Source organism: Vigna angularis, chromosome 6 (assembly GCF_016808095.1).
Source record: "Vigna angularis cultivar LongXiaoDou No.4 chromosome 6, ASM1680809v1, whole genome shotgun sequence".
Classification (NCBI taxonomy): domain Eukaryota; kingdom Viridiplantae; phylum Streptophyta; class Magnoliopsida; order Fabales; family Fabaceae; genus Vigna; species Vigna angularis.
The window spans coordinates 21,871,368-21,890,126 of NC_068975.1; the positions used below are offsets into that span (position 1 = coordinate 21,871,368).

Sequence of the window (18,759 nt, forward strand, 5' to 3'; positions counted from 1 at the left end):
CAAGCAGTCTCCCTCTCGTGGTGTAGTGTGTGGAGTGGTGCAGTGCGTGTGTTGCTTCCTCAAGGTGCGTATTCGAATAAACCTTCAAATAAAACCCTAAAATAGAAAACGTAACCTTTAAACGGAGGTGACATCCTTCAACGGATGTCAAAATCCTTCAACGGATGTCAACATCCGTTTAAGGTAAAATGATGTCGACATTCGTTTTTTCCTTAAACGGATGTTGAAATCCGTTTTTTCCATAAACGGATGTTGACATCCGTTTTTTCCTTAAACGGATGTTGACATCCGTTCTTTCCATAAACGGATGTTGACATCCGTTCTTTCCATAAACGGATGTTGACATCCGTTCTTTACATAAACGGATGTTGACATCCGTTCTTTCCATAAACGGATGTTGACATCCGTTCTTTCCTTAAACGGACTCCAAGTTACGTTTTTAATTTTAGGGTTTGTTTTATTAGTTTATTTTTATTTTGGAAATATTTTAATAATTTAATTTAAATGTTTTGATTTATTATTTTTTAATATATTTTTAATGTATTTTAATTATGTAAGAAAAATGAAGAAGAAAGAAACGGATGAGAAAAAGTGAAACGGAGAAGATAAATGGAGTTGTAAAGTAAAACAGAAGGTAAATTGTTAAATGGAATTGAGAGATGGAAAGATTGGGTACAGGGAGTAAAGTAGGAGAACTAGGTTTGGAATAAATTAAAATAATAAAAATAAAAAATTTTAATTTGAGGATATAATTGGAATTAAAAAAAATTGGGGAGGTGAAGGAAGAAAGGTGTGGTGGTGGAGGGAGCAACACCCCTCACTTTTTAAGTCTCTTAATTTCCCAAAACCCAACAATTCCAATCATCACAAATTCACTTAAAATCAACCATTTAAGCACAATTATCCCATCAAAAATTTGAATTTTAAAGCATAAATGTGGGCATAAATATGCAGTCATCACACCCCCACACTTATCCTTTTGCACTCCTGGGCAAAATTGATTAATTCCAAGACTTTGTTCTGAGTCATTTTATTCCATATTTGCATTTGGATCAAAAGAATGAGTAGCACTAGACATAGATCAATCATTTAGGCATTACTTTGTCATGGACATGCAAATGGAATCACTTTATTCTTCACACATGAGTTAACTTTTTTTTTAATTCCCAAGAAAATAAAATATGAAAGATAACACTCAAGTCAATATGTATCTATTCCTCTCCAACTCTCTCAAGTGTTTTTGGCTTGTGTTTATACTCAAAATACCCATATAAGTAGACACCCTTGATATTAACAAGACTCTATCATTCACATACTTCAGAAAACATGCAATTATTGATCATGAGGGCTTTTTAAAGGTTGTATTGAAGCCAAGGCAAAGGTAGGAAATTTTCTTGGAATTTCTGAGCTTTTGAAATTGATATAGAAAGAGTAATGACACTTGATTTCAAAAACAACTTTATTTCTTGCTCTTTTAAGGAAGTTTTTTTTTTTTTGAAAATTCCAACTTTTCATCTTCCTTTTTGCTTTTTTAATTGTTATTTTGTGGGTGAGGTACTCACTCACACACTTATTCCTTACTTTACTTCTAACAGAATCCATTACTCCTTCTTCTTTCCTATGGTAAGGAACATATGATTTTTCTTCTTTTTCTTTTATTTGACAATGACTGAAAACAAGAAAAATAGGCTTAAGGCTCAAAGAGGGTTCCAATGGATTAATGTTAGGACAAGTTTATTTGGCCAAGTAGCTAAAACAAGAAATGCCTCAATCATATCAAATCATGCATATTCTCCTTAGTTGCACAACACAGAATCAAGCTAACTATTAGAGTATCAACAAAACATGGGCAAATCACACAAAGAAAAATAGGTATGACACATGGTGGTCCATCCTTAACATTAAGCCCAAAACTCACATGGTTTCAAATTTCTTTCACAAAAGATTTAATCAGGAAATTCTCAAGTCAACTCAATCAGCAAATCATAAAAGCAATCCACTCATATCAACATGACTCATTTTTTTCTTCTTCTTGAATTCATGATCATTCCAGTTACTGATTCAAACTCTCATATCCAATGCAAATATTTATTAAAAACAAACAAAATAGACAAACAAAATAGGGAACAAAATTAATTGTTTCCCCACACCCCCACACTTAAACTATGCATTGTCCTCAATTATGCCTTATATATAAAATGCAAAGAAAAAGTATGAGGGAACTTACCTCCTTCATGGTGGAAGGAATGCTAGTAGGACTTCATTAGAAAAGTCATCCTGGATAGGAATGTTATCTTTTCCCTTTTCAATCCTACTAAGATGGTCAACTACTAAATTATGTGACCCACTTCTGTCTTGAATAAGAGTCAACTTGTCCTTCTCGTTCTTGACCATTGTGATTCCATATTTCTCGGGAACCACATGTATAGGGCCCACCCAAGTGCTGTCAGAATTTGAATATATAAGACCTGTTTGTAGCAACTTGGTGTCCTTTTTCTTTACAACCCCCATCAGTTGAGGATTCAGTCTTCCTTGAGGTTGTCTCACTGGTTTAGCATCCTCCTCCAAAAGTATTCTATGCATGCAAAATTATGTAAATTTGTTATATCATTAATTGACATAGAATCTCCAATAGAGTATCTTGCAATTTTATTATGTAAATTCATTTTAACTGATATAGATTTAATAATACTAATATAATATTAATCACTTAAAAGGGTTGAATTTTTACAATTTTACTAAACAAGGTGAAGTTTTAATCGGGCTTAAGACTTCAAAAGGTAAAGTTAAATACAAGGTTTGCTTTATATATAACTTAAGATGAATTTATCTTTTGAAGTCTTTAACTTTAACTTGTAAGACTTACTTCACCTTGATAAAATAAAAAATAACTCTTTACAAAAGTAAATTAACCCTGTTTAATAAATTATCCCTAGAGATTAATAATTAATATATAATTTTATACCGTTACTTGGGCAAATAGTTAATTTATAGTTTCGTATGTGTAATAGGGAAAAAATATAATAATATGTTTGTAACTTTTTCTTAAGATTTAAGAATGAATAAAGATAGAGAAGAAAATGTTCACACTAGGTAGAAATGTATTGTATTTGAGTTATATATAAAAACATAATCTAGATGTTTATATGTATAAGGAAGAAGAAAATAAAGTGCAGATTAGTTGCTGCACATGCTAAGTTAACATTCTTAATGACTCATTTTTTCTGTCCTTTTTGCCTATGTAAACACGCATGTATATTTGTATTATTTGCATCATCATTTATTTTATAATTTAACACTTTATTTAAGAAAATCATTTCTAGAGCTTAAAGATTTAAATATTTTATACAGCATTGTAGATTTTTTTTCTCGATTGTTACAATTTAAATTAAAGAGAAAATCTATTTTAAAAAATAATGTTCATACAATAAGTCTAATACTTGTCCATATCTCAACTTCTTAACTTCCACTTTATTTAAATATCTTTACTATCAAATAATTTAAAGATGTAAAATATGCAAGAGTGATGAGATTTATAAATACAAAATTTAGACTTTTCACTAATTTGGTTATACTGTTCTTTGATGAGATTCAAAATATTCTAATGTTTGATATATTAATTTTTTAATATATTTTAAAACATCAAAATTAGTATTGATCTATCCTTATCCTAATATCTCGCCACGCAAGTGGTTGCGCCAATATAGGGTGTGGCGTGAAAAACCACACGATGGTGGAGCTTAAATCCTATACATTTTAACCCATTCATGATATATGGGCCCTTACCCTGCAAAACTAGAGTCAGGCATAATCAATTGTCAACTGCTGCAAGTACAACATTTTCCAGAAAAAATTACAACGTCACTCTCATTATCTGTGATCATTACACCCCAAGTAAGGTTCTCAGCATCATGGAAGCAGCAGAGTTCTCAACATCATGGAAGCAGCAGAGTTCTCAGCATCCTTTAACTTAGATTTTTCGCAGCCATTCCTTAGCAGAAAACCCCCCTCCTCTTCTTCAATAGTTATCTTAACAGAACAAACGAATCTCTTCCCATGAGCGGGACCGGACTCCTCTGCAATACTGTAACCCATTGCCAAGAAATAATTAGTTACTCAAAATATCAAAAGTTTTAAACCTGAAAATTAATGTTACTCATTTAATAACCCATCTTAAAAGAAGTACCTGTATTCTGGCTTAGGCCATTTCTTATTCTGACAGAGTTCGTTTAGTTTTTGTTTAGCTCTTAGCTGCATGTCAGTAATGGAAGGCCTCATACTGGTGGGAGGAAGCAGAGGTGCAAGTGTATCCAACGCAATCTTGGCAGCTTCAAGTTTAGCCAGATCCTTTTTGGCAGCGGAAGCAGAGGCTATAAACTTTCCATCAACAAAGACATAAGCTATACTATCTGTTTCCTTCCGCACAGATTTAATATTAAGGAGCTTCCCCATTTTCTGGCATATTTTAAATAATTCCTTCACCGGATATATTGTGAGTTAAGTTTCTCAATCTAGAACTGGTTAATATAGTTTGTTACACTAGCTCTGATGCATTATATCTTATAAAACCCAATAAATTTTCTTCTTTTCTCTTTTTCAATCTTTGTTTCTTGCAATATGCGGGATAAAAATTAAATATAATATTGTAAAAATATCTTGTTTATGAACATTGACATTATTTTTTCTTCCCGAAAGTGTCGTTTCAGTTTTCTTCCGCAAGTGGAGGTTGCTTCTCTTCCTGCGAGGCTTAGGATTGAGTTGGCTGTTGCGCTCTTCCTTAAGTCACGAGATTTCTCCTTAATCAATGGGAATCGTGGCTCCCTTTAGCTATATAAGTAGTGCATTTTATTCACTCCAAGGAATACACAAAGAAAAGAACTCTCTCATCTCTCATTCTCTCATTTTCTCTCATTTATCTTTCTTTCTAGTAAAATCTCGAATTTTTCTTATACCCCTTTAGAGTTTCTATGAGATTCTAAAATATTTTTAAGAAGTTTTTGTTGTATCGTACAAACTTGTACAACACACTCCATATAAGTTGTTAAGAATGGTAATTTACACATCTCAAAAAATTATATTCGTGATTTTGTTAGCTTTTCTAACATATATTTCTAATATATATATATAATATGTAACATTATCCATAACACATATAAAGACAAATAAAAATAAAAATTTATCCATTTTTAAGACAAACCAAAATAATTTTGATGACAACAAAATATTAAATTTAATTAAATCTCAATGTTAGTTATAAATTATGAATAATTTATAATTTGTTGGCTTAATATACTACATTTAAATTTATGAAAAAAATTATTTAATTATTTATTGTGAAAACAACAGCCTGATGAAGTTATGCAGCAAATGAAGATGCGTGTGAGTTGAAGTATGAAGCAGGAGACGAAGCATGAAGGTGTGGACGTTAGACGCAGCATTGCAGCGGTGCCAATGGCCGAGGCACTTCAGAGAGATTCTCTCACAAACGATCCTCACCGGCCTCATCTCAGACCCCTACGCCGCAAGCAGACTCATAAACTTCTCTACTCGCTCTGCTCTCGTTCCCTTCGACTATTCCCTCCGAATCTTCAACCATCTTCACAACCCCAACCCCTTCACATGGAACACCATCATGCGCGCCCACTTCGAACTCCAAAACAACCCTCACCAAGCCATCACACTCTACAAGCTCTTCCTTGCGAAACACGCAAAACCCGATAACTATACCTACCCAATTCCTCTTCAATGTTGCGCTGCCCGGGTGTCCGACTTCGAGGGAAGGGAGCTGCACGCACATGTCCTGAGGTTTGGTTTTCGTCAAGATGTGTACGTCCGGAACACGCTGATCAACTTGTATGCTATATGTGGGAGGATGTCCAGTGCGCGCCAGGTGTTTGAGGAAAGTCCTGTCTGGGATTTGGTATCTTGGAATACTGTTTTGGCGGGGTATGTTCAGGCGGGAAATGTGAAAGAGGCGGAACGTGTGTATAGGGGAATGCCGGAGAGGAACACCATTGCTTCGAATTCCATGATTGTGCTCTTTGGAAGGAAGGGGTGTGTGGAGAAGGCGCGGCGGATTTTTGATGAGGTTCGATGGAGGGATATGGACATGGTGTCGTGGAGTGCGATGGTTTCTTGTTATGAGCAGAATGAGATGTGTGAGGAGGCGTTGGTTTTGTTTGTGGAGATGAAGGCCAGTGGGGTGACAGTGGATGAGATCGTTGTGGTTAGTGTTGTATCCGCGTGTTCGCGAATTTTGAATGCTGAGATGGGGAGGTTGGTGCATGGTTTGGCGGCGAAAGTTGGGGTTGAGGATTATGTTAGTCTTAAGAATGCTTTGATTCATTTGTACTCTAGTTGTGGGGAGATAGTGGATGCGCAAAGAATTTTTGATGATGGTGGTGTTCTCTTGGATCAAATATCTTTGAACTCGATGATTTCTGGGTACTTGAGGTGTGGTTCGATTGAAGATGCTGAGAAGTTGTTTTATTCCATGCCGGAGAAGGACGTTGTGTCTTGGAGTGCCATGATATTTGGTTATGCTCAACATGAATGTTTTTCAGAGGCTTTGGAATTGTTCCAAGAAATGCAACTTCATGGAGTCAAGCCCGACGAAACTGCTTTAGTTAGTGCCATCTCGGCTTGCACCCATCTGGCTGCTTTGGACATAGGGAAATGGATTCATGCTTATATAAATATAAATAAATTACAGGTTAATACTATTCTGAGCACGACTCTTATAGACATGTATGTGAAATGCGGGTGTGTGGAAAATGCATTGGAGGTTTTCTACGCGATGGAGGAAAAGGGGGTTTCTACCTGGAATGCAATCATTCTTGGGTTGGCAATGAATGGTTTGGTAGAACAGTCACTCCGCATGTTTGCAGATATGAAAAAAACGAAGACACTTCCTAATGAGATAACCTTTATGGGAGTTCTTGGGGCCTGTCGGCACATGGGCCTAGTCAATGAGGGGCGTCACTACTTTAGTTCCATGATCCACGAACACAAAATAGAGCCTAATATTAAGCACTATGGATGCATGGTTGATCTTTTTGGACGGGCAGGTTTGCTTAAAGAAGCGGCGGAGCTGATTGAGAGTATGCCAATGGCACCTGATGTTGCCACTTGGGGTGCCTTGCTCGGGGCTTGTAGAAAACACCATGACAATGAAATGGGAGAGAGGGTGGGAAGAAAACTTATTCAGCTTCAGCCTAACCATGATGGTTTCCATGTATTATTGTCAAATATATATGCTTTAAAAGGAAACTGGAGCAATGTTCTTGAAATTCGGGGAATTATGGCACAACATGGGGTGGTAAAGACACCTGGTTGTAGCATGATTGAAGCAAATGGGATAGTTCATGAATTTTTGGCTGGAGATAAGACCCACCCACAAATAAGTGATATTGAGCACATGTTAGATGAAGTGTCAGCAAAGTTAAAGATTGAGGGTTATGTACCAACCACAAGTGAGATTTCACTAGACATAGACGATGAAGAGAAGGAAACTGCACTTTTCAGGCACAGTGAGAAACTTGCAGTCGCCTTTGGACTTATCACGATTGCTCCACCAACTCCAATTAGAGTTATGAAGAACTTGCGAATTTGTAATGATTGCCACGCTGTTGTAAAGTTAATCTCCAAAGCATTTGATCGCGAAATTGTGGTAAGGGATCGTCATCGCTTTCACCACTTTAAGCGTGGATCTTGTTCCTGCATGGATTTTTGGTAACAAAACCGTAGTGGCTATTAAGTGAATGAGTATTTTACGTGTAAGGAACATGTACTCAATTTTTTCATTGTTGACTCAAATATCAAAGCATGTGGAATTTAAGATTTTCACGATTTGGTTTGCCTTGCTATGAAATCAAATTTTGTTCATTTTTGTGATCTTGTTGGCAAAGAATGACAGGTAGAGAATACCTTACAATCCAGGATAATATCACTCCAAGATTCTGAAGAGAAATGATACTTCTGCCAATGTTAATTGAGTTTGCATTCAGCGGTTGGCCTCTGGGAAAGTTTGCAAAAATCCAAAAAATCTCGATCAATCTCCATTGTCTTTGGTTCAGTGACTATTCCTGAGCAATTGAGTTTATAGTGGAACTCATCTATTGTACTTGTTTTTTGAAGCAAGCTCTTTCCTTAGGCTTGTAATAGGTTTCTTGGACTAATGGAATAGGTTTTCCGGGTGAGTGATGGAGACCTTCTTGGACCAATGAGGGTGGGTCTGACCCTTTGAACAGGTTCCTTGGTTGATAAACTAGCACACGGATTAGGCATGACTAGGAAAGGAGCAAGGATGGCTTCTCGGATTAGTTCTTGGTTTTCTTTTGGTTCAAGAGGGCCTCGACAAAAGGGTGGTATTCTTGGAGTCTGATGAAGGTTTGGAGGTATTTGAACAAGGTAACTGAGGTTTTCAGGTGGTGGGATGGTTTCTATAAAGGTTGGTGGTGGTTCTTGGCAGCCAAGGTGGGAAGTTTACCCAATCCTAGATCAAGATGGAAGGAGGAAACCGAAAGGTGCAAGCTTATGGGGGCAGAACTGTTATTTGTGTTGAACTCATTTATTTACGCCACAAGAAAATATACATGGTTGTACATGTTTGTCTAAAATCTAAAAGAATATGTAGTACGAGAGTATTATTGCGCAAATAAATACTACTTTCTTTTGGTGACATCTAATGATCAATGAAAAATGCAAAATAAATGTTTCACTAGATGAAAATAAACAAAGATTAAACAACAATTTTGTGGACAGGCTGATGAGTCTCGGTTTGATGCATCTCTTTATGTTACCTTTTGTCTTTAATTTCTTAGTTTTAGATCAGATTTAGTTTCGTTCCCTTAATTCTTAGTTTTTCTTAAAATGAGTTAAATAAGTGTTTGTAGATAGGAGTTTTAGTTTAGTTTCTAAATTGGTAGACTTCTAGTCTTTGTAAGTAATATAGTGTAGCTTTCAGTTTAGCTTAGCTTCAATTTTAATTGCAATTGTAGAATTCAGTTCTGTGGTTAGTAGAATTTAGTTTTGATAGCCTTTCATCATTTTTCAGCTTGGTGATTTTAGTGTTTGAACTCACTGGTTTTAGATAGTTAGTTTCTGAATTAATAGATTTTTGTAGTCTTATAAATAGTAAAAGTTAGATTTGATTCTTAATCTTTAATGTAGATTTTAGTTTGTGTTTTTTTTAGTCAATATGAGTATTTCAAGCCAGCTTTTACTTCTATTTTTTACGTAGAATTCAATTGTTTAAATTGAGATTTTAGGTGCTGATAATTGAAGGTGCAGTACATTTGAGACGATATGTCCAGCTGGTGGTTTTGATTCTGTGAAAGTATGTACAGTGAGCAGTCTTCCGGTGATGTAAGTTGTTGAAGAAAGTGTGCTGAACCTGACCAGCTGTATTTGAATGTGCTCACATGAGAAGCTTGCCATGGGAGCTTTAACCTGCTGGAGTTTGGACTTGTTAGAGAAACGTGTTGGCAGAGGTAATTTTGAAGCAGAGAAGCTAACCAAGACTTGCAACCTGCTGATCCTGAAGTGATGACCTGCTACCAACTGTCAAGAACTCCAATAGACAGATTATGCACTTTGAAGAAACCTGTGCCAGCCAGTAGCTTTTGAGGAGAGCTGCTCTAGTTACTTGCTACTTAGGTGATTTGTACTGTTCTAGTTACTTGTATAATTAGACTAGGCTAGGCTAGGCTAGGTAGTTTGTACATAATTTTTACTTGCTATTGGCAGTTCCTATGACCAGTTCTAGGCTGTTTTCCAGTTTTATAGGCTTGGACTTCTAGAAGCATATACAAGGCTTGGATCTTAAACTTGAAAGAGGGACGAATCATATTTTTAGATTTCTCAGTTTTTAGAATAGTTTTCTCTGGAGATTTCTGGTTGTCTAAGACTCCAAAATGAGCTAGACACCAAAGGGCTTCGGTGATTGTACTGTTCGCATCAAGTTTCATTCAATTCAAGTTAATTTTGCTTTTAATTCAGTTTTGCATTGTTTTCTGATATGCAATTCAATCATATTAATCTCTTAATGCTTTTTACTCAGTTGCAATTGTAATTCAATGTCTCGGATATGTTTCCTTACTTTTGAGTCAGAATATAAATTTTCTACTCCTTAACATTTGATTTTCATTCTTGCACCTTACTAGCCTCGGTTATTGTTAGGACCCTTTGTAAGAATCCTATCTATCTCTCTTACTCTCACACCTCATTACTCTAACAGAAAGCAATTGTAAAAGAAATGATTTGTATTCACATCAAAGAATCAAGAATACAATTGGGAAACCAGGAGCTTAACCTCCCTCACCAAGTCTAAACTGGTCTGTAACTCAAGAGTAAAATCACTGTCCCTTGTAACTACAAAAGATGTCCTTTTTATAGACCTTTTCCCGCCCCCTTAACTGCTCAACAGTTAAGTACTCATCTTTATTTCTCTACTATCTTTCTCCTTTCATAAACCCTCAAGGTCCTAACAGTTATGGATCCATGTTGAGATACTGGTGAATCCTAAGTGATTTCTATACTCCAAGGATTTCAGAAATTAACATTAGCAAGTAAGATTGAGAGTTAAATGAACTTGAATAGGATTTTCACTTTCTGGTTTAGAGCAAACACTTAGCTACGCTGAAGTTCAACCTGTTTTGTGATTTTTGGTTCTTTAATATGTTTTTCATCAAATTTGCATTCCTCTACTTCCTTTCGTAATAATAAATTTGTTCCAATCATTAGATTTCAGTTTTAGTTCAGATTAATCAATTTTTACAGTTAACTCTCGCGCCACTCGGCTCTAGCTTTGGTTTAAATGTTCAATTTTAGTTTTTGCTGCTTATTTATAGTTTCAATCTATGTTTTGTGGTTATTTCTACATTAGATTCTAGGATTAGTACTCAATTTTCCAGTTTTTTGGGTTAGATGATTTTCTGAATTTAGGAAGTCTGCACTTGGTTTTTTCGTTAAATTCTGTTTTAAAGTACCATTAGCATTGTTATAAACCTATTTGCATGTTCATATCATGATTCAATCCATAGCATAGCATATAAAGCCATTCTGCATATCAGACCACACGAACACCCTTACTGTCAAAGCTGTCACGCTAGAGTTGGACTGGTGCTGTCCAGTTCTGGGTTTTGAGTGCAGATTTGATCATTCTACCGTGGTTTGACAGTTCTTAATTCATCTATGCATATTTTTAGTGATTCAAATATTTCTCATTCATTTGGATTGTAATATCTCAATACCATTATATTTCTTGGGCACTAATCAAAGCCTGTGATATTATTGTAACGATCCAACAAAGAATGATTGGCACTTGTAGCATCTTTGCTAATTATGCAGAAAAATTGATTGAATAGTCAACAATACGGATTCCATGAACACCTTCCATTCAGCTGTATCTACTCCTAGAATACCATAATTTTGTGAAAACTCAAGTTAATGATGAATTTCTTACAGGATTGAAAATGGCATCTATATTAGTAAGAAGTGACCTATCTGCTCAAATTCCCGTTTAACAGCCAATCATAAAATTGACAGATCTCACTATGAAGAATAGTATAGACACATTACTCTGCTTCTCTGAACTGCCAACCCATTCTCAGCAAAAAAGAAAAAGAAAATCCGTTGCCTAAACAAGGTTGCCTTATTCAATTGCTACGTGTCAATGTTAAACCCCTTTGTCCAGACAGGGATGCAGTATATTAGTATTCCCAAAGAGAATGAAACACAAACTGTGATAACGGCATAGGCATAGGCATAATCATCCATGACTTCAAATGTCAAAGGCAATGACTGTGTTGGTATTCAATTGCAGTCCCAAATACAAGATAATTTAGAATAACTAAGATTGCAGAACATACACGATCATTTAAATGAGGGACACAGATGATGAGAAACAAGAGCAAAGAACTCTAACAGGAAGAAAGAGAGAAACATATAATTGTGTGTCTAACATGAATAAAAAAAAATGAATAAAAAAAATTCCCTGTTTGTTCCTGATTCTTTTTCATTGAAAATTCTCTGTTTTTCCTTGTGTATTTTGAAATCCGAACGAAATTAATATTTCTATCTTTACTTATCTTTTACTCTGATAATATGAAAACATTGTTTATCATATGATCTAGTAAAATCTAAGTAAAGAGGGGCAACACTCAATTTCGTTCGGGTTGATTAATAAATTTACTTTTATCAAAAAAAAAAAAAAAAAAAAAAAAATATTTCCTCGTTCACTGCATCTGTAGCATTGGTGGACCTTCCACGAGGTTGTCACATTTCAATTTTCTCAGTTTTGTTTGTTTTGTTTTGTTCTATATTTGTTTCTTGTTTATCTTGAAATCCAGACGAAATTAGTATTTCTATCTTTACTTATCTTTTACACTGATAATATGAAAACATTGTTTATCATATGATCTAGTAAAATCTAAGTAAAGAGGGGCAGCTGTCAACACTCAATTTCGTCCGGATTGACTAAATAATTTGTTTTATTGTTTTATCCTCATAAAAGGAAAAATTAAAAAAATGTGTGTGTATATAAAAAGAAAAAAAATATAAAATAATAAAAAATAAGAAAAAAAAAAAGATCAGACGTTCGTCCAAACAGTGAGCGTTCGTCCTTCCCCAACTGTTGAACCGTTCGTTCATTCCCCACTGTTGAACCGTTCGTCCTTCCCCACTGTTGTGACCTTCGTCCTTCCCCACTGTTGAACCGTTCGTCCTTGCCCATTGTTCAACCGTTCGTCCAAACAGTAAACGTTCGTCCTTCCCAACTGTTGTTCAGACGTTCGTCCTCTGATACTACGGATGTTCGTCCAAACAGTAACCGTTCGTCCTTCCCCATTGTTGCTGTTGCCGTTCGTCCGAACAGTGACCGTTCGTCTTTTTGCACTGTTCGACCGTTCGTCCTTTGCACTGATTCGACCGTTCGTCCATTGCACTGTTTGACCGTTCGGCATTTCGTTTCTTTTAGGACGTTCGTCCTCATCTTCAACCGTTCGGTCATCAAACGTTCACTATTCGACCGTTCGGCCATTTGATCATTTTGGACGTTCGTCCTCCTCATCAAGCATTCGGTCATATTTGTTACCGTTCGGTTTTGTGTTAGTGAACGTTCGGTTTTGAAGTTATTTACACTCATTTGAACGTTCGTTTTTGGTGTGTGATTGATTATTAGCGTTCGGTTTTGGGGGCTCGTTATTGGTGTACGTTTGATTTTGAGCGTTCGGTTTATATTGTTTAATGAGCGTTCGGTCTTCACTTGAACGCTCGGTCTCATTTGAACGTTCGGTCTCCATGTGTTTGTCTTCAGCGTTCGTTCGTCTAGCGTTCGGCCCAGCAGCAAACATCATTCGTCAAAGAAAGTGGTAAGCCGTTCGTCCTAATCACTCCCATCCTCTGCCGCTCGTCCACCTCAACCCTCTGAGTGCTCGTCCTGAGTTCTTTGAGCGTTCGTTCTCTTGTTGCGAGAACGTTCGTCCTATTTCTCTTCTACCATTCGTCCAGAGCGCTCGTCCTGAGCGCTCGTTCACAACACCCCTTTCTCAACGCTCATTCTGAGCGCTCGTCCACCTCACCCCTCAGACAACGCTCGTCCTGAGCGCTCGTCCACCTCACCCCTTAAATACCGCTCAACCCCAATGCAAAAAGAAAAAAAGAACAGCACTATCTCCAGATCATCATCCTCATTTTCCAACCTCGGGATATTCATCTCGAACACCACCTCCAACATCTATCTCTTCCCGAGAGCTCATCGTTATCCTCAGCCTGGTACCACCTCCAGGATTCATCTTCAACCTATCCTCACGGCCTTCATCTCCAACACCTCTTTATCCTCTCAATGAGCAATTCGTGCTATCCTCCGTTGCTTCATCACCTTTCCATCCTTTTGTTCCATCCATCAAGTACCCATTCGAAACCAATAAACCAATGTTTTTTGAACCCATCACCAAGAACATCACCATCCAGGATACCACACGCACAGAAGGATGCCCACAGTATGAAGATGAAGACAAGATGGAGGGGCCCTTACCCTATTTCCTCACGCCCAAGGACTGTTGCTCAGCATGCAATGGAATGTGTACTCACGGATTATTTCTGAACAGGAGGAGAGGCTCACGGGTTTTGAAGTTTTTTTTTTATAAAAATTGTTTCTTCTTCACTCATCAGGGAAACGGAGCGGGACGCTAGTGACTTCACCCATCACCATCCTAGCCAACAAGCTTATCTTTCATCTCCGGCCATCTTTCTTCACCCATATACCATTTCACGGCTAAATACCCATCCTCCCATACACTACGACCATCATCATTCACACAACCAACACTTTCCATCATCTGGGGGAGACACCTGTGATGAACACATCCCTTCCATCTTCACCTTACCTCACGGCTCCCAACCTACCATCCATATTCCCCACTGTCACAGCCATCTTCAAATAAGCTCACGCCCACGGATCCCTTCCCTCTTTCCCTCACGACCATTATCATCTTCATTCATCATTCACCTCTAGCCACTCTCCTTCACCTCTTCACCCGTGACCTCCACATTCCCTACATTTCCTACACCTCTCGGCCATCATCGTGGATACACAGCCAACTTCCTCTAACCATTACTCTTGATTCCTCATCCACCTTTTAACCGTGAACCAGAGCCGAACTCCAAACTCTGGAGGAGCCTTTGTGTCCAACAGCCCATCATCTTCATCTCTTCATTCACCTCCAACACTCGACCTTCACCCGTAACCATCCCAACAACCATTCCATTTCACTTCCAACATTTCATCTCCAACACCTGATAGCACACGGCCTAACCTCAATATTGGGTCTCCTTCCCTGAATAATCAACCATATTCAGTTCAACCATATTCACTTGCCACAACTATCACATGTAACCACATACTCCTTTATCTGCAGAAATTCAACTCAAGCAAAGACCGCAACCCATTTGCCTCCATCACATACTGAGTTTATCATTTGGCTTCATCCATTGAAATTCTTGAAACATCAAATCCTGTCTTCCGGTTCATCACACATGCAGTAGAATACATACATCAATTAAACAGAGAAGAAAAGGACCCCAAATTTGATCATTTTTCATTATCAATCCACAGCAGAACAGAGATAGAGAGAAAGAAAGAAAGGGAGAGGAAGGAGTCATGCGCCAATGACGGAGGATGAATTTGGTCGTGGTGGTGGAGTCGTGACGTGAAGGAGCACGGTGTCTCTATCCCTCGAGCAACGAAGAAGAAGAAGAAGTGTTCCTGCTGGCGCGCGAAGAAGAGAAGGTGGCGGCCTGGGTTGCCGATGGCTAAGGGAGCAGACGAGATCGAGGAAGCGGTGGCCATCTCTATCGCGATGGCTGGTCTGTTTTGGAGGTGGCAACCGGCAGAGTCTGTGGCGACGATTGATGCACTGACGGTGTCTTTGGCCGCAACTAGCAGCGAGGAAGTAGACGGGAAGGCAGCGGCGCCGCGGAAGAGGTGGTGGCGCGGAAGCTTGCTCGCAGAAGCGGTGATGCAGTCACCGGTGGCAGCGGCGGCGAGGATGCCAGGCAGAAGAGAGAAGGAGATCCTGGGTTTCAGTAAAGGTAAAAAATGGAAGAACCCCTAAGGGTTTCCTGAGCCAAGGAGCGAAAAGGCCTGGGCCTTTGCCTCTGATCCTACTTTCACTTAAAAAAAATACATATAATATATTTACAAATAAAAATAAAAAAAAATACAATTTCTCCTTCCGCACCCCCCCGGTTCTCACCCGCAACCCCCTTTCATTTGGGTTTAAGCCTTTCTGCCAGTAAAATAAACAAAAAAAAGAAGAATTGGACCTGGGCACACATTCACCAGATGCATCTCCTCCAGTTTTCATCTTTACACCCCTGGCAGTTGCAAAGGAGCTTCAATTTCACACGTCAATCCTGGTTTTATCTCTGTACCCTTAATTTTGTTAATTTTCTCTTGTTTTGTTTTTTACGCTTTAGTTTCTTAATTTTATTATTATTTGTTTGGTTTTTAATTTATATCGTGTAATCCCCTTGTAAAGTAACCCCCATCCCTCTGTACTGTATTTGTCTTGTTTATTTGCTAAACACTACGCACCCTTTTTTTTTATAATGAACAAAAATTACAAAAAATAAATAAATAAAATAAATAATGAATTTGACAAAATCCCAAAAATACGTTTTAAAGGTTTAGGCACATGTGTGATCGCACGCATCGTCCTTGTGCCAAAAACCTTTTCTCTTTCTTACATCAAAACGCCAAAAATATGTTTTAAAGGTTTAGGCACATGTGTGATCGCACGCATCGTCCTTGTGCCAAAAACCTTTTCTCTTTCTTACATCAAAACACCAAAAAAATATGTTTTAAAAGGTTTAGGCACATGTGTGATCACACGCATCGTCCTTGTGCCAAAAACCTTTTCTCTTTCTTACATCAAAATACCAAAAAATATGTTTTAAAGGTTTAGGCACATGTGTGATCGCACGCATCGTCCTTGTGCCAAAAACCTTTTCTCTTTCTTCAAAAATACCAAAAAATACGTTTTAAAGGTTTAGGCACATGTGTGATCGCACGCATCGTCCTTGTGCCAAAAACCTTTTCCCTTTCTTTTTTTTCCTAAATAAAAAAATACCAAAAAAAAAATATAAAAATCCTCAAAAACCAAAAACATCTACTTTTCAAACTCAAACAATATCGCTGCCAGAACTACGTGATCCTTGATTCTCCATCAAAAGTGGAGATACGTAGGAGCAAGGCCAGTCCTTGTCAGGTTCATTTCCCCAAAAATCCAAATTATCCATAACAAGTTTTCAAACAATTTTCCAAACAAATTTCTCAAACAATTTTCCAAACAATTTTCTCAAGCAGTTTTCTAAATGAACTACGGAACCCTGATTTCTCATTCTGCATGAGAATACGTAGGAGCAAGGTCAATCCTTGTCGGGCCCAAAAAGCTAAAAAATGTTGTTTGTTTCTTTAGAATTTTATTTAAAGGGAATGTTAAACACTTTGAAAACCACATCCATATTCGCGCATTTAGTTAAAGGTACTGCCTTAGGGCAGGCGTTGTAGGGTGCTAATACCTTCCCTACACGTAACCGACTCCCGAACCAAGAATCTGGTTCTATTTGACCATGCCTTATCATTTTATGGTTTTTCCGTAGTTTTCCAGAATAAACTATGGTGGCGACTCCAAAATCTCTTTTCAAAATTATATTTATGCTTCTTTTATTGGATCGTCGTCCCGTCGCGATTCCGGTTGCGACAGATGGCGACTCCGCTGGGGATACCAGAGAGTCAGGCCATTTAATTAGATGTGCGATTTCAATGTGGTTTTTCTTTGTGTTTCTCTTCCCTCTTTCTTTGTCCTTATTTGATATTTGTCATAATTGTATGTTTGTTTGTTTTGATTATATTGAACCCTAGGGTAGAAAACATGTTATATCTGCCTGGGATCTTCTGGTTGTTTTGCAGGTGAGGGTTTGGGGGTGTACAATTGCATTCTCCCTTCACACACACACAATATGCATATCATGAGTGGGGCCCTATACCCGGGTCTGAGCGCAACTTAGAAATAGAGGGGTTGTGTAGCGGTGTCATTTGGGACATACTTCCTGTTTGGCTATCGTGAGAACCCCAGCCAGAGTCTGTTCTTTTCATTTGTGTCTCCACATCTAGTTGATTACTCTGACTGTTGTGGAGAAACAGTGAAAAGAGCCATAGCTCTGGTGGCCTGATTTAAGCATTAGGAAGCTATCCTTGTGAGTGCATATATTTGGCCTTAGAACTTTTGTCATTCAACCTTTGATAAGGCACAAAAGGGAGAAATGTGTTTTCCTATAACCCTCATGTTCGCTTAATAAAAATCACGCACCTTGTACATATCATCATATCTTTTTATCTTTTTTTTTCTTTCTTTCTTTTGCTTTTTCCTTTTTCTTCGCTCATTGTTTTTCTTCATAGTCTTGTCACATTTTTGTGGATTCTAGTCAAAAATTATAAAGTTGTGATTAAGGCCCTTAAGCTAAAAATGGAAATTAACATGGAATTTGAGTCAAGGGGTATAAGAATTTGGTGAGTTTGTCAGAGGGGAAGAATTTGGGAAAATATTAAACGCAAGTCTTGAGGCCAAAGCTCTATACAACTAAATCGGGCAATATACCCATGTCCCGTCCTGGCTGAAGTTTATGGGACCCTTAATCGTTGTTACGAACTTAAAGAGGGAAAGATGTTATGTTGTCTACCAGTGATGTATTTGTGGTTCATTTCCCGTGAGACTGGAGACGCCTTAAATTCCCTGTACCCCATGGACGAATTATTGTAGTATGTAATCGATTACAAGGACGTTGTAAACGATTACCCGAGAGAAAATTGGATTTTGTACAAAAAGTCCATCACAGGTACTCAGTCAGGTGAACATGGGTCACCATTGGAAAAAGAAGTGACTTTTAGGCACTTTTGCGCTTGTCTTAGGCTGTTCCTTGTGAACCACATGTGAAAAGAGTAAATGAATGGGCGCAACTTTGTGCAAGTTTAAATGAAGAACAAGTTAAATGGTGTGTCCCTTGGGAGCATAGATCGCAGATTACATATCATTGCGGGAGGTATCCTAATGTACCCCTCATGGGTATTAGGTGTTGTATTAATTGCAATCCTGTGTTAGCGCAAAAAATAATTTGAGTATCCTGAGAGGATCGCTAACACCTGCATCTCTCGCCACATTGCAGATCATATGAGGAATGAATCTTCGTTGAAATGTT

General features: G+C 37.7%; 2 protein-coding genes across 6 annotated transcripts; one reads left to right on the plus strand and one right to left on the minus strand.

Annotated features, from left to right (window-relative positions):
• Positions 1-3,597: 3,597 nt before the first annotated feature.
• On the minus strand, positions 3,598-4,504 carry LOC128197401 (ribonuclease 3-like protein 2). The gene is made up of 2 exons (XM_052879160.1): positions 4,187-4,504; positions 3,598-4,084 (listed from the first exon to the last, which is right to left on the minus strand). Exons 1-2 carry the CDS (start codon positions 4,450-4,452, stop codon positions 3,910-3,912), a joined length of 441 nt encoding a protein of 146 aa, XP_052735120.1. The 5' UTR covers positions 4,453-4,504; the 3' UTR covers positions 3,598-3,909.
• Positions 4,505-5,188: 684 nt separating this feature from the next.
• LOC128197400 (pentatricopeptide repeat-containing protein At3g62890-like) lies at positions 5,189-9,994 on the plus strand. Of its 5 annotated transcripts, none has more exons than XM_052879157.1 (2): positions 5,189-7,669; positions 9,270-9,994. In XM_052879157.1, exons 1-2 carry the CDS (start codon positions 5,411-5,413, stop codon positions 9,333-9,335), a joined length of 2,325 nt encoding a protein of 774 aa, XP_052735117.1. In that variant the 5' UTR covers positions 5,189-5,410; the 3' UTR covers positions 9,336-9,994. The 5 variants fall into 5 exon arrangements, 3 of the variants coding, with proteins under 3 accessions (XP_052735117.1, XP_052735118.1, XP_052735119.1); XR_008249926.1 differs by having other exon boundaries at positions 5,190-8,525; positions 9,286-9,994; XR_008249927.1 differs by having other exon boundaries at positions 5,190-8,525; positions 9,348-9,994.
• The last annotated feature ends 8,765 nt before the right edge of the window (positions 9,995-18,759 follow it).